This window comes from Sycon ciliatum, chromosome 13, assembly GCF_964019385.1.
Source record: "Sycon ciliatum chromosome 13, ocSycCili1.1, whole genome shotgun sequence".
Taxonomy (NCBI): Eukaryota; Metazoa; Porifera; class Calcarea; order Leucosolenida; family Sycettidae; genus Sycon; species Sycon ciliatum.
In genome coordinates this window covers 18,333,796-18,351,897 of record NC_088655.1, presented here as the reverse complement: position 1 = coordinate 18,351,897, position 18,102 = coordinate 18,333,796, and the positions used below count along the sequence as shown (strand labels likewise).

Sequence of the window (18,102 nt, the reverse complement as noted above, 5' to 3'; positions counted from 1 at the left end):
AGTCGCCTGAGCCGCTGCGATGCCAAATTGTTGTGTTGTTGGTTGTGCCAGTATCAAATAATCCTCCTGGGGTTAGTTTTCTCTAGTTCCCGAAGGATGGAAGGATGGCAAAGCGCCGAAATGTTGCAATGCGTCGTGAAAATCTCAAGCCTATTTTCGCCGCCCGAGCTATATTTGCTCGCTGCATTTATGATCCAAAGCGGCTTGAGAGCTCGGTTTTGACGAGTACGCGGTCCAGGAAAGCCCTCATCAGTGTGCCAGTGCCCTCCGAACCGTGAGCCTCCAGCAAAGCGAACTCAATAAGCTACAACTGAGAAAAGCAGGGCGATATACGTTCCTTCAGGATCAGAAGAGTACATCACCCCATCAACTCCGACTGCAGCTAGCTGATGAACGATATTACCCCAGTAACTTGCGCATACCAGCACTCAAACTGTGCACATCTGTCATCAACTGGGACGCAAACAGACTGACCCCCAGCGAGTGCGAAGGTTACAGATCTGTTTGCTTGCGATGTGAAGGCAGCATGCACGACAAACTGTCTCACCAATCCTGCCAAACTGAACCAGTGTAAATTGATTGCGTGGATATATCTCTATTTACAACAGCTACACTACTTTTAGGCATGGTTGCATGAATATCATTTCAATCTGATCAGCTGTTAGAAGTCTGGACAGCCTAGGAATAGTGCAAGTAAAAAAAAAAAAGTAAATTATCGTATCCGTTCCCGAAGGGAACTCACGACGGCCGCTAACACCCGATAAACCCAAGTAAGGTGAAACAAAATTAATTACACTCCGAGTTCCACGCTTGCGGGATCACCAGGCCTAAAAAATCCTAATTTCGAACAAGGAATGGGTTTTGTTGTATGCAAAAGAAACGTAATTGAAGACCTATTGTGCAAGGAATACAGTGGGAACTGCACATATTATACACATGCACTCACACCTTCACCCACATGCACGCGTGCGTGTTCATGCACACACACACACACACAAGCACAACAACACACTCATATCCGCACCCACATATTCAAACTCACTCGCACACACGCTAGCCTAAGGATAGTACATGTACATAATTATGCTGTAGTAGTGGTGTCCTTAGTGAAATGACAATGTGTACATCTAATGACGCCACCACTCTACGCCAGAAGACACCAAACATCTGCCGAACGTTTTGGTTCCTTTCTCGTATGGGCAACACAGGGAATGAAACGAACATTGCAATTGAGAACAAGTTTCGTCCTGTACGGAGAAGTTTCATTTTCACGTACAGCAGTGTAATTATTGTCTAAGCAAGTGTGTTTTCTCTACATTCTTTTTGCCAGCAGGTAAATCACAGTGTCATGCCAAACTACATTCTCAAACGCATTCGTTTCTCAATTCTGGGGATGATTGGACACGCACATCTCGCAGCTCTTGACGACGTCAATGTCAACCGTCGCCACAGCACAACCAAAAAGACCGCGATAGGAATGTATAAAGTCCAGTTCTCAAAGCATAAATAAGACAGTGGGCAAATAGAAAATTATACGACAGAAAAAGCTATGAGCATGTTGACAAGCTCATGTGTGAGGCGGTAGCGGTTGCAAATGGCAACCTCGATGTTCCTGCCTTGAAGAAGCGCGCTTCCCTGCCAAATTCCAGTTGGAAGCCTCCTAAGAAGGCTGAGGTGGTGCTGGATTTGGATATCTTTGCCTCATGGTATTCACAACACAGGCTGGAAGACGACAACGAACGTGCTTGCCCAATTTGTGGTGTGCATACAGTGTGTACTGCCTGTGTGCCGCATAGCGTAGAGATCTACACAAACACAGAATGTCATATGGAATGTGTATGATGATTGCTTGTACACATACCACATTGCTGTACCGTGATAGTTATTATAGTCAAATACTCATTTACTCTACATATGCGCTGTATTGTCCCTACTGGTACCTACCTGCACTTTCAGTGTGCGCGCCATACTAATTTAGTGTCCACTGGTACAAAGGTGTTGCAGAATTTCCCATAATCGTTGATTATCAATTCAATTCCAATTATCTGGGGGATGAGTATTGATTAGAACGCGTTTGATTACCTACTAGTACAGAGATGTCTTGGTCGGAAAGTACAGAGATGTCTTGGTCGGAAAGTACAGATGTCTTAAGCTGCATTCGATTGAAGAAACTGGATCCCGATCCCCGCCGATCAGATCACTTCGATCGGACGGATACAATCGAATGTCCACAACCGATTTATCCGTTTCAAGGCCTTAGCAACCGCGTTGCTACAGCTCATCCCGTAGTATCTGTGTGCATTGTGGTGAACTCGTGACCTAGTGTATGCATATTGGGAGTTTTGAGTAGATATGAGTCGTACCATGGAAATGAATCCATCAAAACCATCTCTGGGAGGTGGGTTGGCTGGATCCGAATCCGTGCTCTTGGGATCCGGATTCGTACAATCGAACATGTACAAATTTGGCAAATCCGGGTCCGGGGCTCACGGATTCGTACAATCGAACATGCCCTTACTCTCCTGCCAGAATTTGTGCATTATTTTGGTGTACGCTTCTTGACGCTTGTCCGTTGCATGACATGGTATACTAGAGAACGAGTTTATTGACAAAGTATATCGCTTGAACTGATAAAGTAAGGGTTCGGGTTTGACCAAATGCATCCATGGTGCTCAATAACTCTGTGTAGTGCTCTCTTCACCAAAAGAACACTACCATACTTCGCAGGTCTTGTACCAATCCAAGGGATAATGACAGAGACAAAATTAATGTGTTTGAGTCATGCATGAAAACTTGTGATAACTACTAGCACTATAGTACAACGTTGTTCGTGCTATGCCTGACAACAATAAGTTACACACAAAACACTACACGCATCGATCCTCACAAGATATGTCAAGACGAACTCGTAGCAAAGAGAAATTTGTTTGTGTCATGCATAAAACTTGTGGCAGCTACCAGTACAATGTCTTTCTTGTGCGACGCCTACTGTAGTGCACCTGACAACAATACATTTCCCCCAAAAAATAAGTGTATCATGCTGATAAGCAATCTTGACAAGACAAGTCAAGGCAAACTGATTGAGGCTTACCTAATGTCAGACTCTTCTGTCACTGGCATTGGCGGCTTCTGCATGTCGAGATAACCTAGAAGAGCAGTGGTGGGCACAGCCTAATGCAAAGTTACGATCTCGTAATCTACGAGGTCCGCTACCCAAGAAATCTTGGGCCGTCTTCTCGACAGCGACGGCAGCATCCTACCAGCAAAAATCATTCCCGCCGGCTGGGCATGGCTATACACTTTTCTCCACGCTCGCACCACTCGGAGTCCCAAACGAATCGAGATTCCGGTGGCCAAGCTACTCGTCTTCTGTCGGACGCTGCTGCTGAAGCATCTTCTTCCTCAACATTTGTTACACGCGATGGAAGCTCCTCAGCAGAGTATCTGGGCTCCCTACGCCAACCATACGCTGTTGGTCGGCTTTCCTGGCCTCAACATCGCTGCCTTCATTGCTGGGGACAGAGGATTGTTCGGAATCGCTCATCTTCCCTTGAAATATCAACTAAAATTTATGCTTGTAGATTGGCGAAGAGAAACGACTATGCCACAATGACGTAGGCAGCCTGTGATGACGTAGCGAGATGGCCGCATGATGTCAGGGCGCAGCCCCGTTTTTGCAATTTCAAAGTGAAATATCTCAAGGACGCTTCGTCGTAGAGGCTTCGGACCAAGACCATTCGACTCAGCGCCCGAAATTCTACGGGATATCAAATTTTCATATTTCGTGGAGTAACCCTTTAAGATATTCTGGTATACCGACCTTGATCAGGGTTATCTCCAATCTTGCTTCGATTCTCGGTTTGGCTGTAGATTTTTCTATTTCTTTGAAGTAAGATGTGATAATATACAGATCATTTTTCTTCAATTCATACCCTTCAAGATCCTCTGGAGTTACTTTATTTTCCAAAATCACCATTTCTACATCTGTTGGATATTATTCCTGGTTTCTATTGTCAATGTAGTCTGCTACCATCTTATCTTTCCTGGTAGAGTGTTCATCATCTATCGATATATCCATGACTTCTTCTTCTTTGTTTGTGGAGTAGTCGTCATCCATGATTCCACTTCTAAAAAAATATTTTTTGTTTTTGTGAATTTTTATGACTACTAGTACCGTTTACAAATCGTTTGCTGAAAATGTTTTATAAAAACTACAACAAGTTTGAGACTGAGGAGTATCATCGGTCTTATCTTTGAACCCACTTCAGTTGAACAGAACCATTGTTGGTGTCACCTTGCTTGATCTTGTTGTTTTTTGATGGATTGTTGTCCTCATCAAAGATAGCACAATCAAGAGCAATTTGGAGAAACAAGATTGGATGTTCACATTTTGCTGTGCTAATCCTGCTTCTGACCGTTTTCTTCATCTTATACACCTCAAGATCCTCTGGAGTTACTTCATTTTCCAAAATAATCGAATTCTACATCTGTTGGATACCATTCTAGGCCTCGACCAAAATATGCTAAAAAAGAGCATATTATGCTCGTCGCATATCTGAGAAAACGGCCATAAAATGCCAAAGGCTTAGGAAGATATGCAACAAGATATGCCAAAATATGCCAAAATATGCTCGACATAAGCAGAAAGTGTAGATCATTTCAGTAAAATTACAACCTTGGAATATTCATTGGCTTCACGGCTATCATGCGTATGGTGCAAATCAAAAAACATGCTAAATGGTATGGCTGGGGTGTGTCCCCAGCAACCGCAGCGATAGTGTTCATCCATGGGAAATGTAGCAAACGCCTCAACCTTTCCAAATTCATCCATAAAAGGCCTTTCTGAACGCATTTTGTCCATAATATGAATGTTTTGTCCCCATTTTCTTCAGAATATTTGGATTATATGCTGGCTTCATTCCAATATTCCCTTTGTCGCTCAATATACCATATATGAACTGTCTCACAAAATATGCGGAAATATGCGCAAGCATATTTGGTCGAGGCCTATGCTATTCCTGGTTTCTATAGTCAATGTGATCTGCTATCATTTTATCTTTCCTGGTAGAGTGTTCATCATCTATCCATGTATCCATGACTTTTTCTTCTTTGCTTGCGGAGCAGTATTCATCAAACCACTCATCCATGATTTCACTTCTAAAAAATGTTGTTGTTTTTGTGAATTTTTATGACAACTAGTATCTTTTAAAAATCATTTGCTCAGAATTTCACTTCTTTTTTTCTGAAAATGCTTTATAGCAACTACAACAGGTTTGAGACTGAGAGTATCATCGGTCTTATCTTTGTTCACCCACTACAGCTGAACAATACCATTGATGGTGTCACCTTGCTTGATCTTGTTGGTTTTTGATGGTTTGTGGCCCTTATCAAAGATAGCACAATCAGGAGAAATTTGGAGAAACAAGATTGGATGTTCACATTTTTGCTGTGATCCTGCTTCTGACTTGTTAGCGATGTGCAGTCTCCTGGACCTATGCAGGTGCGAGGGCAGTACACCAATGGAGCTAGATCTCTGGCACAGCACTACGAGCTAAATGAAAGGATTAATTCATCCTGGCATAGGTGATTGGAGAGAGTATGACGGACTATCTTGGTAAGATGCGACGTTCCCCAACGCAGCGAAACATCTAGTCACAACAACATCATGTTGAATGAAATGAAAATTCGTATTGCGTAATAAAATGACATGAGTCATGATGAAAATTTAATGTAGATCTGTTATTTCTTCTTTCTTGGATCTTCTAATTAGAAAACAAGTGCCCATTCTTCTTTTATTGCTTGCACACCTGCTAAGCTTTGTCTCTACTTTGTGTCCCTTGTTTTCTTGGAGTTTGGGAAGGTCTTGGAATCCTTAGTGTCATTGATACCAGCCATTCTGTGACATGTGCACAATGTATGCTTATTTATGGCACATATACATATCAGATGGGCACCAAAGTTTCCATGATGGAAGTTGGATATATACACATCACTTTGGCATGAAAAAAGAAATTTCCCAAAATTATGCCTAAGCCACCTTTTAGCTTGGCTCGGCTCATATGCCAAAGGCTTAGGAAGATATGCAAAAAGATATGCCAAACTATGCCAAAATATGCTCGACATAAGCAGAAAGTGTAGATCATTTCAGTAAAATTACAAACTTGGAATATTCATTGGCTTCACGGCTATCATGCTTATGGTGCAAATCAAACACATGCTGAATGGTATGGCTGGGGTGTGTCCCCAGCAACCGCAGCGATAGTGTTCATCCATGGGAAATGTAGCAAACGCCTCAACCATTCCAAATTCATCCATAAAAGGCCTTTCTGAACGCATTTTGTCCATAATATGAATGTTTTGTCCCCATTTTCTTCAGAATATTTAAATTATATGCTGGCTTCATTCCAATATTCCCTTTGTCGCTCAATTATATGAACTGTCTCACAAAATATGCGGAAATATGCGCATGCATATTTGGTCGAGGCCTATTCCTGGTTTCTAAAGTCAATGTAATCTGCTATCATTTTATCTTTCCTGGCAGAGTGTTCATCATTTATCCATGTATCCATGATTTCTTTTTCTTTGTTTGCGGAGCAGTATTCATCAAACCACTCATCCATGATTTTACTTCTAAAAAATATTGTTGTTTTTGTGAATTTGTATGACTACTAGTATCTTTTAAAAATCATTTGCTCAGAATTTCACTTCTTCTTTCTGGAAATGCTTTATAGCAACTACAACAAGTTTGAGACTGAGAGTACCATCGGTCGTATCTTTGTTCAACCACTTCAGTTGAACAATACCATTGATGGTGTCACCTTACTTGATCTTGTTGGTTTTTGATGGTTTGTGGCCCTTATCAAAGATAGCACAATCAGGAGAAATGTGGAGAAACAAGATTGGATGTTCACATTTTGCTGTTCTATCTCTTTTTCTTGATACAACGGATGTATTTACAAATGTGACTGTCAGAAGAAAGTTTCAGGGAGTCCTCTTGACCGTTCTTCCCAGCATTAATGATATTTGTCTCATCAGTGAATTTGATGTACGGTTTCTCACCATTGATTGTCACTGATCCACAATTATTCCCAACCTTGATTGTAAGTTGGCAATCAATGGACTCAGTGAGAATAGCAGCTGTGTCTAACGGGGTTGGTTTCTTGCTTGTCATCTTGGAAGTTTTTCATAGAATCGTTGGGTATATCTATGGAAACCGCTCATCTTATACAGAATAATTAGGATCCTCATCCAAAGCTCAACCACCAAAAGGTTGACTCAGGAACCGATCCACATCAGTCCACGAAGTGAGTCAAGATCGGGTAAGTGAAAAACCCTCAAGTTGGCTCACTTCCGATTTCAGTCTGATTTCTCGGAGGGAGTAAGTTGGCTCACTTTTCTGGAATTGGGTTGATCCAACATTAGATTTTTTCGAAAATCTGTGAAAGGATGGTCCCTATTAGTATAGGATGAGGGAGACACTTGTGAGATTGGCCCGAGAGGGCCGAACAAGAAAGTCGATTTGGGCTCACCCTCAGGTGAGCCAGAACCCCCTCGTCCTATACTACTTGTGGATAGTTCCTTCATCACTCGTTTCGATGTGATTTATAATAGTTTTATTATAATAATTTTATTGGCTCCATGTCTGACTAATATCAGTCATTTGGAATTTTTCCGGGTTCGTTTACTGGCTGCCATGGCGCCCTTGGCTTGTTCCTTTCATGAAAGTTAACTATGGTTTACAACGTGCCTGTCTCCATTTTGCATGTAAAAGGTCCTGAGAGTAGTGCTCCATCTTGTGGGCTGTGACTATGTTACCGCCAACCCTATGCGCAGGTGGCGGCCTGACTGGGTTGGCAACATCCGTGTTGCCACTCCTACTAATATTGCTAGTGATAAGCTGGATGTCAACTTCCTTACTTAGGTAAACCTTACAGGATTCAAGGTGAGATTTTAATATGCTTTTTCTTGCAAAGCGGCCATGGATATTTACTAGGACGGTCTTTCTTACTTTAGTGGTCTTTGTCTGTAGCGGCAGCTATTGGTTGCTTTCTAGTTAAAACAAGCCAAGGAAAACTCGTTTCTTCGTTCTAGTATTATCATGGCAACGCAGATTGAGCACCAGTAGTGTGTCAACTGTCCAATGCTACTCAATAGTACCATATTGTATATGGAGATTACAAATGATATAAAGGGGGTGTAGAAGAGTTTTCTAAGACAGTTGGGTGGTAACGTTGGGGGAGGTGCACTTTTAAGTGAAAATACTTACAGACGTGTTAGATTTGCTTGGTTGCTGAAGATGCCTACAGGTAGGCAGGACAATTGGTTATTATGAAGATATCTAGTGCGAAGACAACAGTGACAACCAGTACATCTCACAAAGGACACCATTAGTACCTCTTTAAATCAGTACTGGGGGTTCCTCAGTCTCAATATGCATACCCTTCGATTGGATATAAGACGCCTGATTTATTGTGTAGCTAAATGGCCGCAATATCTCACAAAACTAAAGAGTTTAGATGGAGGATCGTATACTTTTCTTTTTTCGTATCCTCTTAATTTGCTTCTCTACAGGAGGGATATTGTCATTGGGTCATTTGCCTGTTTTGTGTCTTTTTTGTGTCTAATCGAAATTAATACAAAACGTTTTGTTTTTTCACGGCTGAGCGTAGCGAAAGAGTGCAAAAAAGGTATTTTTCGCTTACAAATATTTTCGTGCATTTGCTCTTGTTCTGCGCAACTCCGTTGAACCTGCCATTGTGGTCTTTGTTTTTCCTCGTGGTAGTTGAAGTTGCCCACCCACCCACACTGGCTTCATGGGAGTCGTCCGCTGTTCTTCTTGACAATGTATGCCTATGTGTGTGGCTTATGATTTATCGTGAGTGTGATTGCTCTGGTAGACCACTACCCCATGTACTGAACAGTCGCTTTGTGGGTGAAAAACAGTACAATACAAAACTCGAAAAGCACCAACTTTGAGATAATGTGTTTATCAGCTCAGCGGAATCCAAAGGTTTTGGGACATATTCAGAAAAAATAACATATTCAAAATATGAGCAGAACCATTCTGAACTGGTATCCAGATATGGACTTCGATATAAAATCGTCCATAAAGTGAAGCCAATCTTCGTAATTACGCTCGGGGAGCATTGCGGATTGTGGTCTGTTTGTCTTTTGGGGGGGGGATGGGGGGGGGGGGGGAGGAGGTGTGGGGGGGGGGGGGTAGTGGTCAACTATCCGAAATAAGATTAAATTGACAAAATCTATATCGCCTTTTCTCAAAAATTTGAAAGCAGTCTCCTAGAATGAGCTGGTGAGCAGCCAGCTGTTTTACTTCTATTGTCTGCATAATAGTGTCCCAAGAACCAAGGTCACAAGGCCGGACTAGGTCTATTTATAGCATTACACAGCCCCCTATCCGGGCATATTAGGACTAGCGGCTGCCCATTCCTCCCGAATATTCATCCTAATAGCCTGCAAGAAAACAAGTTTTAAGCAATTTTCTCGTGGAAAGCCAATTTTTTTCGACTTGAGAGGTCATAAATATGCTCGATACTAGATCGGTTGTCCTGTATCGGGAAAGTTCGGATTAGAGAAGATAACCTGTAAAATCACGAAAACGTGGTGAGGAATTTTCGTCTATCATCCTAGGAGGCAGAGATTTTCGAACAAAACGACTAATTACCGTAGCCCACGTATAACATTGCTGTTGTTAGGTATTAATGCAAAAATTCGAGTTTTTCTCAGGTATATCAGCCTTACAAGATTTTTAAACTTCTCAAACCATCGAAGATATTGCCTTTCAAGGAGCTGATTCGATTCCCGTACAAAAACCTGGATGGAAACCAACAAAAAAAGAGAATAGCATAGTCTTGTTTACCAAGAAATCCAGCGATGTCCGGCGTATATAGGATGTAATGATAAAGAGCATCTTTATTAAAAGAAATAGAAAATTGCATCCATTATGTTTTATTGCAATAACATACTTGGTCCGCACAGTTTCAATTGGCGTTTATCTTCGCTCTTGTCTCAAGAAGAAAATACATAATATTATATTTGAAGCATGCCACGATCGCAAAATTCAAGTATGTACATTTACACGATAATTTACATATCAGTTAGCACTTTCCAGAAAAAATGCAAGCAAGTTACACATCCACGCTGTAGGAAGAGCTCAAAAAAATTGATCGGATGCTGCTTCACGGTCCATAGCTTGTTCCACATCTCCTCATCTCGAATCACGCCCAAAGGCGATGCGAGCCTTTCACCTTGCCGCTCCGAAGCTGAGTGACACGCTCCGTGTTTTGGCTGTAAGCGTTATCCATTTTTCGTCGCAATAATGCCTTAGTTTGAGACAAAACAGCAACGCCACATCAGCATTGTCCTTTTTTAAAATCTCCTCTTGCGCTTGTCGTAGGTCTACTTGCTGATCAGCGCCCACGCAAGCCTCTGGTGCCTGTACATTAAACTTTGGGCATAACGACACTCGGCGGGGCATCAGAAGTTGCCTTATACCCAAGTCTCATTATAATTATTTTATCACTCTCTTAGTAGTGACTCGCATTTTTTTGAATAATGAGAAAGTTTTCGAGTCTGCGCAGTGGTGACCTGCAGAGCTTCGTCCTAACAGTGGTCCAAATCCGAATTTTCTGGGGTGACGACCTTGGAGGGGACGCGCGCGCCAAACAAGAAGTAAAACTCGCAAACATAGCTGCTAAGCACTCATTCCGTTTCTGTCACGGTTGTGGTCAGTTTGCGTTTTGATGCTTCTACTTCTAGTGCAATTCCTGTACTTTCTTTCGCAATGAGTGACGAGCTTCCCCAAAATCGAGTTTTTGGGTGTGTCACCTACGATGAGCAAACGAAGTTAATTGCTCAGGGTGTCCCCAAAAACACACGCTATTCTACTGAGTACTGGTTGCGAATACTTGATCCTGTGGGGAGGGGAGATGCAAGCCAAGTTGACGAAAGATGACCTCCAATTCACCACCATTGATGGCCAGGAAGTCATGCGACTTGCCACATCATTCGTTTCCTAGAAGTAGAAGCAGCAAAACGCAAACTGACCACAACGGTGACAGAAACGGAATGAGTGCTTAGCAGCTATGTTTGCGAGTTTTACTTCTTGTTCTGGCGCGCGCGTCTTCTACAAGGTCGTCACGACAGAAAATTCGGATTTGGACCACTTTTAGGACGAAGCTCTGCAGGTCACCACTGCGCAGACTCGAAATTTTCTCATTATTTCCATGATGAGAAAAGCACGGACGAGCCTGAAGTGATGTCATGAGCTCATATTTGCAATGGTCGTTTTCTGCAGTTGCGAACTGAAACCGGAAAAAGTTGACTGTCAGTTTGTATGAAGGTCAGCATAAGTATAATAAATCCCACTAGTACGCTTGTACTTGAAATATAAACCATAATACAAAGCTCGGCTTCGGCTCGGTTTGTATGTCGGTTATATTTTACGTACAAGCGTACTGTTGGGTTGTATTATAATATATTCACCAGTTATAGATCACAGGAATTAGTGGGGGTTAATATGAGCTGGGTATAGAATATATTTATACGTCTCCAAGCGCAAGCTCAAGAGCAAAAAGGAGTGAATATAGCTACCTTTCCCTTAAAAGGTGTGAATATAGCTTAAGGTGGCAGACTATCCAAAAATTCGCTGAAAACAAATTTGGGAATTCATATTGAGTGCTACATGAGTTGAAAAAGAATAAATAGCTGCAAATTCTCTGGAAATTGTGCCCCGATCTGACCAGCCGTTCAAGAGTAATGGCCGAAAATGCGCCCTTGCAAGTGTAACAGGTAGCCGAGTGGTAGGCGCAGTGCAATCAACAAGAGTTAGCTTTTATTCCTTTTCTCTCAGGTACACACCTGGGATATAATTACTAGTAAAAGAAGAAGCGGCAAATAAATAAGATTTTCTCTCCGGTGCACACCTGGAGGTTGAATACTAAATCTTATTCTTCTCGGTTTTGTCGTTGCTATAAATCTCATGAAACAAAAATGCGCTGCCGCTTTTATGCAACAGACGCCGTACGCTTACATACGGAGATACACTAAATCTACATCAGTTAAAGTTCCGTATTAGTCCCGTATTAGCCAGGCAGGGATACTACAAAAGGAAAGATTTTTTTGTTGCACGCTGTCATTTGTTGGCAGCACTGTATTTGAATGTGAGCAGACCGTGCGCAAGTTGTCGTATCATGGAAACACGCGAAAGTTTGCAGAATTTTGCTCCAAGTCCAACATAGTCCAAAACATCACGTTAAAAAACCAAGTATGGGGCTGCACGGCGGAGGGCGAAGAATGCCGCCGTGCAGCAGGACTTTTTCCAGCACCCTCGTGACGTTGCAGATATGTGGCTTGATTATTGTAGTTGACGTTGATTTAGTGACTTTTGCAAGTTTAAGTCGTGTCAAGAAGTCAGGTTGGATTCAGTACTGGCCAGTAGTGGAACGTGAGTGGTAGTCTTTGCCGGTTTCTGATGGTATCCTGGATTTGGTGTGCAGCGCTGTGGAATGGCTTGCTGTGGAGGTCCCAGCACTGGATGTTGTATCAAAGGTACGACCTCGTAGCACGTGTTAAATCTAAACAAATTAAAAATTGACTTGGGACTGCGTGAGTCTGTGAGAGAACGCCAACTCGTTCCGTTTTGACAGATTCCAGGGCCACGTTGAGGGGCCCTACCCCATCACCCATGGCTACTTCTGGACTTGTTGTGGTTTGGGTCCGGCACACGGACAGAATGGGCACGAAAATGTGAAAAAAATGTAAATGCATTTGTGTGGCTCCTGGATGGCTCGCACACCGTGGCACTATGCAGGAAATTTGTTTTTCCGGCCTAGAAAGCCTGTCAGTGAGGCTCAAGAACTTGTAAATCATGTCCTGAGGGCCAGCATAGTAGCAGGAATGTGTGGTCAAAATTTCACTCAAATCCATTGACAAACACCACAAAGCTATAGTCACTCCTTTTTAGAGAAAGAAAGCTCCTCAGTGGGTTATTTTTGATTGTTTTCCTGAGTGGTGTATATACCTCCTTAGTGGTGTATATGTATAGGATATTGACCAAGACGAGGTCTATATGGGCAATATAGGCCGAGTAAAAGACCGAGGTCCGCCGAGGTCTTTTACGAGGGCGATATTTCCCATATAGACCGAAGTCGAGGTCAATATCCTATTTATCACGATTCCTTTGCCATAACCCCAAAATTTGAACCTTTAGGAGCTATTTTAACCTTTTTAGTATAGCATTTGTACTATAGTGTACATAGGATGTTGCCTATTTTTGGCACAAAACTGTAAGAACAACAGGGTTCAGCATCTGCAGCACAGTAGCTGGGTGGTATAAGGGGTTGCTTGAGGTTCATACTGTTGTTAGTTCGAATCCTGCTTGTTCTCTTCCTTTGTCTTCTTTCTTTCAATTTTTCTTTTTTAAGTGGAGAGAAAAATTCGAAGTCCCTCCAAAGTCGAAAGATTACAATGCCTAAGTGTTCGATACAAGCGGTCGATATAAGCGGACGATATTCCGGCGATATGGGTAATATAGGACCAGTCAAGGATCACGAGAATTAGTGGAGGTCGATATAGAAGAGTGATAAACCTCCTTAGTGGTGTATATTGAACAGTGTACAGGGAAATTTATAAACGTCATGGGAGATCTGGTATATGAGTGTGTGTGTATATGGAGTGAGGTATGTGTATAGATAATAGACCGGTTAGGAGGTCTATACAGGATATATAGACCGAGTAGAAGACCGAGGTCCCCGAGGTCTTTTACGATGGCTATATATGCTGTGTAGACCAACTAAAGGTCTATAATCTATTTATCGTGTTCTCCACGCAATAGGTTCTCTTATTGTCACCAAATATAATTGGTTTACTTTCGCACGGGATACTCGCAATGGCATAGTACTTCCCAGAGCTTTGTCAAGAGATGTTAATTGTCATGAAGCGTTGTAGGCTCGCTCGTGCCTTTTACTAGCTTATCTCTCCACCATGGTCAACAGTGATACATTTCACCCCGCTGATACATTATTTTCTTCCGAGTATCATCTTCTTTCCTTCTTTTTTTTTCTTCTCTTGCCATGGCTGGCTAACGCCCCCTCCTTTGCGTTGGCTTCTGCCATTGGACGGTGATATAATAATAATAATGTACGACATATCCTTATAATTCTAGTATTATACTATAGCCTATACCGCATTGTACGGAATTGTAGGATCAAGGTCAATGTTTAAATTAGGTTCCGCATCGGTACCACGGTGGCTGGGTGGTAACGATTGCCATACAACAGTCGGGCCAGATGACGTACAACCTCTTGCAAAAGCCATGCAATAGTGGATTGCTGATAGACTACGCATCTGCTGTGCCCCATCACATCAAACTTGCCGTTGCCAAGTCTCAATTCTTAAGAGCACAACGCCTGTATTCCAATGACACCATGTGTAAATAAAGAGAACAGAAAATTCAAGACCAACTTCAACTCAACCAGTATCCCGAGAGCCTCATCATCAATGCCCGAGAAGCAGCAAGGAAACCTAAGCGTCGCCGCCGAGGTAATCCGTGTTGTGAGTTTCTGAAGCTGCCATATAATTATAAGTCGGACAGGGTGCATCACAGCGTCAACAAAGCTATCCGGAAGCACAAGTTACCAGTCAGGGTGGGTTACGAGCATGCGGGTAGCCTCAAACGTCAGCCGTGTCAATCAGCACAAAGTCCGCCCAGCTGCATTAAGGAGCCCAACATCAGAAAGACAAAGAGAAGAGGACGCCCATTGGGACCGCTTCTGACTTGTAAGTCGGGTTGAGTAAAAGTATGTTTGAAGAAGAATGTGATATACCGGCTGCAATACAAATCGTGCAGGGAAAAATGCATCGGAAGGACGGGTCGCACACTGGAGACGAGACTGGAGGAACACCACGGTGAAGCTCGTAGGCGGACTGTGGATAAGCGACAACATGCGAGCTAAGCATGCAGAGATCTCCCTAGGTGTCGGGGACATCATCTTCTGGGCAGGGTCTGTGGTTACAAGAGCCAGTGACAAAACAAGCCGCAAATTGCGAGAGGCAGTGGAGATCAGAAACGAAGGCCCAGAGATCAACACCGGTGCTGGATGGTCATTATTCTAAAACAGTCACACTACACTGGCTATCTAGTATTTTCTGGAAAACCCTGATAAGGTCACATTCGTGTATTGCTTGCGAGAAACCTGTTCAGACATTTCTCAAGTTATCTAGTGACATCTGCGCTGTGCTAACGTATTACCAACACCCAGCATATAAGTCAGTGAAAACTTATAACCTTTACTAGTTTCAGACATGTCATTATTCTAGCACTGAGGTAACATGTTTAGTCATAGAAATATTATCAACACCTAAAAATACCAAATTAGTGTATACTAACTGCTCCTTGGCAGACTTCCACTTCATATTGCATCCTGATGATGGCAATTTGCCGAAACGTTGAAATTCCAGTGCCAACAGCCCCCCTGCGTGGGCCCAGAACCTGTCGCGCCTGGTGGAGAACCAACAGGTTCAAATACAGAGCACGCAGGACGAGATCTGAGAGCTGTAGGCAGCGCCTACCACAGCTCATGAGGCCAGAAAGTCGAAACCCTCGTTTGCCTCCAAGGGTTACGAGCAGCAATTCGACCTAAACAACGAGGTGTTGGCTACGATGGAGAGGGCAACGCGACAGGTGGGCGCAGGACGCCACCAGGACGCCTTTGACTCCCTCCAGCAAGGTACGCAAGTTCTCACTAAAAGAAATAAACTGCTCAGATTAGCTGATAAATAGGCATGGGATACTGTGGCCGAATACATTGGTGATGATTTTTGCCGACGAAGACGACGAAACCAGGAAAATCCGCTGCGCTAAAGTGGAGGCCACGAAGAAGAGAAAGGATCGAGGGTCCCGCCGTTCTCCTCAACCCAGATAGACCCCTATACCCAACGGGGCAACGCCAAAGGGTTCGCCAGGTCGAATACATTTCGCGAGGGGAGTGATCAACCACGCTGTGCCCCTCTTTTAGCAGCAGCGGCCACTGCAGAATCTGCGGCCCCATGGGGCCATTGGGCAAGAGACTGTCGCCAGCCAAGAGTGACCATCGATGCCACTTCACTTGCCACAGTGACAGCGCCCAACTTCTGGCCAAGGCCCGTATACTGCAGGCCATGGAGGGTCTTAGAAACCAGCTCTGAGGGCAGCACCAGCAGTTGCAGCCACAGCAACAGAAACAGCACCTCTGCCAGTGTTCTGACTAAACAGCAACAGCAAAAGCAGCAGCCGGGTTCAACGTCCTCCTCCCCGCCGCCACCACCACCGGCAGACTTCATCTCTACTCCACTACACAGTGGCAAAAAACGGAGAAACTCCCACCTCTCCCAACCAGAGGCTGGAGACCTGAAGAGATCAAACGGATCTGCGCCACAACATGACCAGCATGATGCGCAGCCACCCCAGCAGGATGGCCAGTCCTCTCATGCCCAATGATGGATTCCAGACCTCTGCGACTGCTAGTGACTAATGCATTCAGCCTGAGCAACAAGATAGGTGCCCTGCAGCATGCAATCCTGCAGTATAATGTAGACGTGGCAATAGTAACAGAAACGAAGCTCTGCTCAGCTAATTCCTCCCATGAGTTGACCATCCCAGGATACTCACCCCCTATAAGGAAGGATCGAGATGCCCATGGTGGCGGTGTGGCAGTGTGGGCTAGGAGTGAACTATCCATTACCCACCACGACGATATAGATTGCCGTGATCACGAGCTCTTGTGGATTTCCCTCGCAATGCACTCCGGAACAAAGACTGTTCTGGGTGCGCTCTACCGGCCTGGCTCTTGTGCAGAGACAGACACCAGCCTGATGGACTACCTAGACAACACTTTGGGTGATGTCCGCCGTCTTGGCAGCAATGTGATAATTGCAGGGGACTTCAACGTGCATAATTCAGCCTGCCTACAGAACTACCCGAGCCGGTGAATGCCTGGAGGAAGTCTGCGCAGCACATCATCTTGTCCAGCATGTCACCCAGCCAACCCGCTTCAACCATACTCTCGATCTTATCAACTCCGATTTCTCACACCCCGTTTGCACCACAGCCTATGCACCACTTGGACGATCTGATCATGCCGTTATCATTGCCGAGTTTCTCCAACAGCATCCACGACGCGAAGATCCTGCTGTTCGACAGGTTTGGATATACGCCCTTGCTGACTGGCACCGGCTGAGAGCCTACCTCCGCAACATAGACTGGCCCGCCAAGATCCATGGGTGTGCGGAGCAGACCTGTCAGCGCGTGCATGGAATGAAACAGTTCATACCATCCAAAGAGCTTGTGGTACACCAATCCAACCCTGTTTGGTGGTCACCGGACTGTTCTTACGCCAATCATGCCAAGGAGCGGGCATGGAATCTGTGGCGACGCGATCCCCGCAACGATAACCATAAGGTCCAGTACATCAACTGGCAGAAACACGTGGACAGCATCGCCAAGAAAGTAGCTCAGAAGATCGGGGCGCTCTGGCGATCTAGGCGAGCATTAAGTCTGAAGGCCCGTACACAGTTCATGAAGTCCATCATCATGCCTGATCTGCTGTACGGGTCGACAGCATTTTTCGCCTGCCTGCGACATAAGCAAGTCTCTCGCTTGCAAGTACTCCAGAACCGAGCTACCAGGGCAGTGTTTGGCCAGCCACCCCGCTCTCATGCTCAACCCCTCCTGACCAGCTTGCACCTCTACAGCATTCAGGAGCTGCACAAGCAGAAGATGCTGAGGTTTGTGTGGCGTTGCCAGCACAATCGAGCCAGCCCAGCCCTCCAGGACAAGTTTCGAAGTGCTCATGGAAACACCACCCGCCTCCAGCAAGGACAGGGTTTGCGCCTGCCGCTAGCCCGGTCAACAGCAGGGACATCCCGTCCATCGCACTGTGGTGCCATCCTCTGGAACACCCTCCCCAGCGAAGTTCGCCTACTCAATCGTCCCAGTGAATTCGCCGTAGCTGCACTGCCCTTCACGCTGGCGGGCTAGATCTGCAAACTCCGTGAATTCTCCCGCCTTCTGTGTTCACAGTCCCATACTCCCCTTGGAGTAGTCTG

At 44.4% G+C, this 18,102-nt stretch overlaps 1 protein-coding gene across 1 annotated transcript in view; it reads right to left on the bottom strand.

Moving 5' to 3' along the window:
* Positions 1-18,102, bottom strand: part of LOC135829639 (uncharacterized) — a 200,565-nt gene that overhangs the window by 125,798 nt on the left and 56,665 nt on the right. Inside the window, exons 6-7 of the mRNA XM_065342036.1 lie at positions 9,760-9,831; positions 8,267-8,338 (exon numbers count right to left, since the gene is read on the bottom strand). Of these exons, the coding sequence (XP_065198108.1) occupies positions 8,267-8,338; positions 9,760-9,831 (144 nt within the window). The remainder of the gene's footprint in view (positions 1-8,266; positions 8,339-9,759; positions 9,832-18,102) is intronic.